Here is an 8,741-nt window from a genome sequence, read left to right as displayed (position 1 = left end):
TTTAAAGAAGAAGGAATTGAGGCAAAGAAAAATAAGGTTCTTACTCAAGAAATCTTCAGCTCTTGCTATGATTGATTTTGATGTTTCATTTGAAAAAAATTGATACAAGGAAGGTTTCATTCTGAGTGGGTGGTATTTTAAGCTTGTTCTGGTAATGTGCCTTCTTTGTTTAGATACTGGAACCCTTATCTGGTCATTTAGGATTAATGTTTTTTCAAGTCATCAAGCACATCCTGCTTTGTGATTTTCTTCCAGGCATCAGGAATTTCACCTTTATTGATAAATCTTTGGTGATATTTTTCTTCTAGCTTTGATCTGAAGTGACAGACAAACCATTTCCAGTATGGCTGGGTGGATGTGTCTGGGGTGATGCTCCATGTGGCATATTCCCCCCCTGCTTCTCGATAGGTCTTATATGGGATTCTTCTGTCATCATTCAAAATGAAAAAATCATCACTTGCTACTGAGCTAGTACAGAAATCAATGGAAAAATGGTCTGTTAGATACCACCTCCTTCCACTGAGAGCCTCTGGACGGTGGAAGGGAACACTGTGGTCTCCTTCATGGGAGGGAATTGTATTTGTACAAATTGCTTTACAGAAGGGACACTGTTTCCAGCAGCCACAGAGATGTTCAGAGAGCATTTTCTGGATTTCAGGAATCATTTCTTCTTCAAGTCTACACAAACATTTCTCTTCTACCTTCTTCATTTCTGGATCCAAAGCTTTACTCATGGCCTCTTTGATAAACTCGATATCTTTTATCTCCTGGTGTTCAATGCTTATCAAGTCTTTTCGTGGAAAGACCAAGGTACTCCCCAGGTGATCACAGAACAAATCTAACCACCCAGACGCTGTGCTGCTTTTATCTTTAGCTCTTGCTGTAGATGCATGTACAGCTGAGAGGATGGCATTCTTGATGTCATCTAAACTCATTTGTAGAAAAGTCTTTATTTTTTCACTTCCTGTGTCAGAGAAATATCTTTTAACATGGTTTTCAATGTAATTCTTAAAAAATAATTTTGGATTATGAAGGTACTGCCAGTAGTTATCAAAATTTTCCTCTTCTGCCAGAGAGATGAGAATGTGTTTCTCCAGGTTAGCTCTGTTTTCATTGAATGCCCGGCAGGTGGTTCGAATGTCCCCAGAAATTTTGAGGGCCATGTTTTTCCTTATGGTGCTGGAGACAGCAGGTGTGAGTTTCTTCCACAGAAAATCAACAAATGTTTTAATTGAAGTTGCTCCTTGACAAGAGATCTTAAAGCTCATGAAGAAATCATCTTTCTTGCTTTGCAGATAGTTAACAGGATCATTTGCCCTCTTGAATGCCTCGTGTATCTCCTTAAACTTCACTGATGCTCTTTGGAATAAACACAATGATAAGTCTATTTCATATTTTCTTGTAAATGTGTATCTTTTCTGAGTGGGTGACTTCACCTCCTCTTCTATTATTTTCAGGATTTCATGGAAATAAGTTGGATTGTAATCATGCTTTTGCTGCCATTTTTCATTAACTTTTGAAATAATGTTCTCAGTAGTCATATTTATGGAGTATCTATCCAGGGGACCTATTGCCATTGTAGAGAATCTCCAAGATTTCCTTTTCATCTTAACATGTTTTTCATAGTTGATTTCAAACTTTTCTCCAGAATAGTTCTCCAGTATGCTTACAATGTCCTTTTCCTTTTTGAAATATTCCAAAAAGATGTTTTCAGAATCCACTTCAATTTCAGGCTCTACAGCTGGGGGGAGACTTGAGGACACATCACAGACCCATTTTTCCCAAAGTGGGTTGAATTTCTCATGGAGCTCTTCCTCGCTCAATCTGGTGCCATTTAGCGATAAAGCCAAATTCCGGCTTTTTTCCAATAATTCCTTTTCATAACCTGACTTTTTGTTATCCAGTTCTTCTTGACTTTTTTTAAAACTAATAAGTTCATTGGCTTTTCTTTGGCCGTCTAAAATTAGTGCCTCTTTAAGGGTAATTAGTTTATTTTCAAAATTTTTTTTCCACTGAACCAGCACCTCACTATCTGGGTCTTCATTAAAATATTTTTCAAGTTCTTGCTTGATGGCTTCATATATCTCTGTAACTTGAGACTCCAGGGTATATGTTTTGAGTGTCTGAATTTTTCCATTCTGAATCTGGTTGATCAGCTGGTCCTGTAATCTCTGCACATGACTCCTCAGCTCCCATGCCCAGGAGTTATACATGGTTTCCAGTTTGCTCATGGCCATGACTTCTTGAGTGTTCCTGAAGCTGAAGATAAAGTTCTCATTCAGTAGGGCTCTCCACAAATCTTGAACTCGGAATTTTACATCTGATATCTTCATGATGCTTCCCCTAGATTCCTGTTGGGCAGTCACAAGAATTCGGCTTTTGAGTTCCTGAACATTGTGGCTGTAGCGAGGATTGGGAGGGGCCATTGGGGGATTGCCATCCCAGAGGTGAGCGAAGTAGTAGACGTGGGTATTGGCATCAAACTTAATGACATCACTAAAGCAGGTTACATCGGAGCACTGCTCTTCTTCAGCTGCTGTTGCTGCCGTTTTGTCCAATCTCTGCTTTAGCTGCCTTCTTCCTTCCATATTTTGGTCTTTAGCTGTAACTTCCCCCACATTCTGATGGACAAAGAGGCAACTGGGAGAGATTTTTACTTGTTTCATCCTCAGAAAAGCTTGGACAACTATTTGTAGAATATCTTGCATTTCTGATGGATTTTCCCCAAAAATATTGATCAGAGTCAAGTTTCCAAGTCCGATGACAAAGGTTGCCAACTCATTGTCATGATTCTGGGACTTGTTGCTGAGTTCTGGGGCTCGAAGTCCCTCTGTGTCCACCACAAGCACAAAGTCAAAGCCAAGTTCAGCTGTGAATGTCTCCTCCACTTTCAGAAGCTGCATGTAGGCCCCCCGGGTACACCTCCCAGCACTGACAGTGAACTGCAGCCCAAAAAGGGCATTCAGCAGGGTGGACTTCCCTGAACTCTGCAGGCCAAGGACAGAGAGAACAAAGAGCCGCTTGTTTCCAAGTTTCTCAGAGAGCTTGTCAAAAATAGCTGCCACCCACTTCAGGGGCACATATGAAACATCCCCATCAATCAGCTCAATGGGAATACCAGATATCATCAGATCTGCAGCAATGTGGGGAAGGGAGAGAAAGAGGGTATCTTTCATGGGTGAAGCTTCTTCCAGAGCTTCATAGATCTGGCCAGCTTCTCTGAGAATGTGCTCAATTCCCAAGGTACAGTCATCAATCTCTCTGGAAATAGCTTCTATCTCTTTTTGCCAGGCTTTCAGAGAGCTACTCTTTGTGGCCTCTTGCTTTTCTTTTTGAACCAATGCCTTTTTCTTCTCATTTAGATTTTCCAAGTGTCCTGTCGTCAGATTGTCCAAAGCTACATTCAGCCATTGGAGGAAGTAGAGTTTGGTGTGAGTTTCTGACTGATTTTGGAGAATTTCAAGGACAGAACGCATTAAAGCACTGAGAGGAAAGGCTTTTCTTAACTGTTCATGTCTTATCATTTGTTTTTCTGTCTCAGTCTCACTTTTGTGTTGTTCAATGCTACGATTCCCCTTTTCTCTCAGATGATAGAGTTCTTTGTCCTTTTTGCACCAAAGTTGCCACAGTTTTCCCTGAAGAGGTAGTAAGTGTTCCTTGACCTGAGGTATTTCCATTTCTCTCAATAGGGTCATTAGAGCCTCTGCCTTTTCCTTGGCTGCCTTGCAATCTCTCTGGTCTTCATCAATAAGCATTCCTTGCTTGCGAGCAACTTGGGCACAGTTCTCCAAGCTGAGTGCAGTGTTAGAGAGCTCCAGCAAATGTCTGATTGCAGTTGTGAGCTCCTCTATTAATTCTGCCTCATTTCTGTTCCGGGTCCCAATTTTCACTCTTGAGCCAAATTTATGGATTTTGACTTTTCCTTTATCATCAAGCAAAAGGATTAAAGGTATTGATGACTGACACATGTCACGGACTATCTTTTGGTTTCCTTTATTGTCATCAGAAGTTGACATGAGGACCACAATTATGGAGGAGACTTCCTGCAAAAAGGCGAGTTGCTTCTCATGTTCCTTTGCATCTCCGTGAAGATTGGTAAAGGTCAAGCAGTTGTCAAATCTGTCCTGCTCTTCACCCCCAGGGCAGAACCAGGCGACTTCCACCACTCCTGCCATCAAGAGACAGTCTCTGCTGCTGCCTTTGCAATGTCGGTGAAAAAAGACATCATGTTTCCGTTCACTGAGAAGACAGTTCATGATCTGAGATTTGGAGGCAAGAAAGCCCGTTCCAACTCTAATAAAGGACACAATGGGGGCAGAAACATGACACATCTGCTGATTCGTGTAATTGTCCATTTCTTCTTTTATTGATTTCCCTACTTGCTGCCAGTTCCTTCGAATTTGGCTGAGAGACCAGAGAGAGAATTCAATTTGAGCATTGCAAGGATTAGGTATGAGAAGGGGGAGGGCAAACTGACAAATGGAAAGTTTGTCCAAAATATACTGTCTGGCAAAATCATCTGCACAGTGAAGAACTGCCATCTGAATATCCATAGGGTGAACATAGGGTCTGACATTAGTGGCTGCTGAAGGCTTAGTAGGACTAACACTTTCTTCAAGTATATCTTCATATGGATCAAAAGCCTCCTTTTCATCATTTGAGGTACATGAACAGACTTGGTTTTCTGTGTATTCTTCATATTTGATGATCAGGTATCTCAGCCCATAATCCAACATCAATAGCTTCTGTAGGAAATAGAAGGGAAGTTCTCTTTCAGAGCAGGGCTGGGTGTTGTACACAGAAGTCTTGTGGATCAGTTGGAAGTTAGCTCTGCTCATTTTTCTTGGGTAGTAATGTTTTAGGCCTAGACGCTGGAGTAAGTCTTGGAAGGCTCCATTTTCTATGACTTCCTCCTTTTCCTTTTCATTATCGTGTGGTTCATGGTGCTCTTTTTTTTCATGGAGGACACTTTGCAATTGTTTTCTCACCTCCTCCACTTGCAATGAAGAGACAGCAGCCTCATAACTCCCATCAATGAGCAGTTTCAAGCCTTCTTCTAGGTTTTCCCAATCATGATCTCCAGCTTTGGTGAGGACATATACAACTTCTTTAGTCAAAGATTGTCCCATGTGATGTTTGATCAATGTCAGGCGTTGTGTTTTCTCCTCCTGAGAAACAGCTTTGATGCCCGCTGTTGCTGTCAGACCTGTGAGCATCAGGAATGCCTGAGCCCTGTAGTTGGAAATATTTTTGAGCTCTTGGTATTTATTTTGCACACTTTGCATTTTATCCCATAAGAAGTCTAACTCATCATGCCCCAGGAGATACTGAAATGTATTGTGAACCACATGATATCCTGCAGCAGATGCTATCAAAAGTAGCAAGACGTGTGTGTCTATCTTCCCTGTTTCTCGGAGGTACTTCAAGAAGCAGGCAAGAGACAAGCTGACCTCATAAGTCAGCTTTCTTTGAGCTTCCTCCACCAACTCTGTGGATTCAGAGTTGGCCTTTACATCCCTAAGGTCATTCTGTGCTTTTCTAAATATTTCAATTAAATCAGAAAATTGGGTGATATGGACATTGTCTTCCTTTGGTTCTGACTGAAATATCCACTGCATAATGTATTGAGCCTGAGGAAAGTTTCCCACTTTATAAATGTGAGGATCCAAAAGATGGCTCAACTGAGATTTAATAAATTTAGTTTCATAAATGGAAGCTGTTTTGCAAAAGTTGACCATGCTCACCAGAAAATTCTGCAGACCCCTGTCTTTAAGGCATATATTAGTCCAAGTGGTATAACTTTCAGTTATTTGACTCAATCTTTGCATGAAATTTATCAGCCTTTTGAGCTGTTCTTCAGGATCAAAAACTTTCCAGGATTTCACATCCTCTAGAAAAATCCTAACTTCCTTCTCAATACTCAGTAATTCTCCCTCCTGGATCTGGGCAGTGAGTTCAGTCAGAACAGTATAGTTGTCTTGCAGGCAGTTAGCTACTTTAAGAGCATCCTTAAAATCACTTCTGTGGCTAGAGAGAACAATGTCCCAAACAGGTACCAGCTGAAGTCCACGGTCAATGACACACCAGGTTTGATTACTGGCAACTAGACCAGCTTTCCAGTTCAAAAAGCCATTTGCTTCTGGTGGGCCACCTGTCTGGGCAACAGATAATTGGACTTTGGTTTGGAGATTTTGGAAGTTTGTTCTCTGAGAGGCTTTTTTCCAATGAGAGTCCGACATATCCAGACCTGTATCAATGTTCACGCCAAAGCCACTGTAACTGTCCCTTATGTGAATATTCAGGACCTCTGCTGCTTGCTGTTTCACTTCTGCCAGCCGTTCTTTTTGAAAACCCTCTGAAATGGCTTTCCACCAGTAGATTCCTCCCAGGTGCAGGGGGCCCTGGTTAGCATGAGACCCATACCTCTGGAAGAAGGCTTCAGTCCTATGCCTCAGCAAGCATAGTTTGTCTGGATCTTCTGACTGACTCAAAAGGTCTTCAATGTATTTTAAATCCTGGAGAGCAGCATTGGAAAGTTGGAACTGGTCAATGGGAAAGATGCAGGAGGCCAGTGGAATATAGATGAACTTGGTTGAGCAGAAATAGGAGTGTGTAGAATGTGGCTGTTGTATTTTCTTGGATTCTGAATGCATGCTCTGATCCATACCAGCTTCCAGGCTAATTCCCCAACCTCCACCCTTTGCTAAGGCAGAGAAGCCCAGCTTCTCTACAATCTGAGTGAACATGGATTCTTCTTGAGAAGATGTAAATTCCTTCATTTCCACCCATGTACCCTGTTTAGGGCCACAGAGCACAAACTCCCTGGGGACACAGAGTAGCTCCTCTTTCTTCTCTAGGAGACACCTTTGGTCTCTGGTTTTGTAAATTCCCTGTAGGGCTAGTCCTCCAGATGCATGTCTCACCAGCTCTCTATCTGGGAGACTTTTGCTGTGAGAAAGTGCCCCCTCCATGACCTTGAGTTGTCTCTGCATATCTTCCATGACTTCTCCTGGGGGGTTTTCAGGAGATGGCCAGAACTCTTCGGGGATCTCCATTGTTTGCCTCAGCCCTGCTTCCTTTTTCCTCACTGCCTCTTCCTGTTGTTGGCTCTGTTTGACAGCATTTCTCTTTGATCCTGCAGTGCCTGTTCTGCCTCCTTATGCCTTTTCTCTAATGATTCCACCCAAGACTCCTGTAAGTCTGAAAGAGTATTTGAGGGTGACAGGTTAAGCAGTTTGTCCAGGGCTCTTTTCTCCCAGGAATGTTGCACCTGGCATTTCAGTTTCTGGAGGTCTTTTTCTTCTAGGTGTTGTAAGGCATGAGCAGAAGTTACACCCAGGTGTTCCTGCAGCTTTGACAACTAGTACTCAACTGCCAGCGCTACTTCTCTGAGCATCTCTTGGAGATCTTGCCTGTTTTTGCCTCTGAGCAGGGGTTTACTGGGCATAGACTCTGCTGCGTCCATGACTGTAGGAAGAAAAGACACTCAGTTAGCCTGTGGCATGTTAATAGGCAGAATTCTGTGATTAATTTGCAGAAATCTATTGCTTTTGTATACACTAATAATACACTATAATGAACTATCAGATAAAAACATTCAGAGAACAATCCCATTTATGATCACACTAAAAGGAATAAAATACCAGGGAATAAACTTAACCAAGAAGGTGAAAGACCTATATTCTGAAAACTATAAACACTGATCAAGGAATTTGAAAATTATAAAAAGGAATGGAAAGATATCCTGTGTTCCTTGATTAGGATTAATGTTGTTAAATATGGCCATATTATCCAAAGTAATCTATAGATTTAATGCAATCACCATCAATACACCCAGGACACTTTCACAAAAGTAGAAGAAAATGATTCTAAAATTTTTTTGAAACCACAAAAGACTCAATTGCCAATGCTGACTGGAGAAAGAAAAATAGCTGGGTGTATCACGTTCCCTATTCAGACTATGCAACAAATCTACACTAGTGAAAGGAGCATGACATTGGCATAAAAGCAAACACATAGATCAATGGAACAGAGTAGAGAGGCCAGAAGTAAACCTACATGCTTATGCTCAATAATCTATGAGAAAAGAGGTGAGAAAACAATGGGGAAAAGATAATTCCAATAAGTGGTGCTGGGAAAATTGGATAGCTACATTTAAAGAATATTAGGTAAAATAGGCAAAGAATAAATAGATGTTTCTCCAAAGAAGACATACAGATGACCGACAGGCACATGAAAAGTCACTCAAGATTGATAATTGTTAGGGAAATGCAAGACAAAACCTCATTATGATACTTCATAATGAGGTATCACCTCAAGCCAATCATAATGGCCATCATCATACAGTCTACAAATAATAAATGCTAGAGAGGGTGTGGAAAAAAAGGGAACCCTCTTATACTGTTGCTGAGAATTTAAGTTGGTTCAGCCACTATGGAAAGGATCATAGAGTTTCCTCAAAAATGAAAAATAGGATCACAATATTACCCAGCAATTCCAGTCCTGGGTATATATGCAAAGGAAGTGAAGACAGGATACTGAAGAGATATATGCACCCCCATGTTTACTGCATTGTTATTCACAATAACCAAGATATGGAGACAGCCTAAGTGTCAGCCCATGGCTTAATGGATAAAGGATATGTGATACAGCATGCACACATGTGTGCACACAGACACAGACACTCAGTGGAATATTATACAGTCATGAGAAAGAGGGAAGTCCTGCCATTTGTGTGTGAC

General features: G+C 41.3%; 1 protein-coding gene across 1 annotated transcript; it reads right to left on the bottom strand.

Moving 5' to 3' along the window:
• Positions 1 to 203: 203 nt before the first annotated feature.
• LOC138092126 (interferon-induced very large GTPase 1-like) lies at positions 204 to 7,465 on the bottom strand. The gene is given in 2 exon segments (XM_068987995.1): positions 204 to 7,111; positions 7,114 to 7,465. Coding segments are annotated over 2 exon segments (7,260 nt in total).
• Positions 7,466 to 8,741: the final 1,276 nt, after the last annotated feature.

The sequence above is a fragment of the Capricornis sumatraensis genome, chromosome 16 (assembly GCF_032405125.1).
Source record: "Capricornis sumatraensis isolate serow.1 chromosome 16, serow.2, whole genome shotgun sequence".
Classification (NCBI taxonomy): domain Eukaryota; kingdom Metazoa; phylum Chordata; class Mammalia; order Artiodactyla; family Bovidae; genus Capricornis; species Capricornis sumatraensis.
This window is presented reverse-complemented; position numbering and strand designations above follow the sequence as displayed.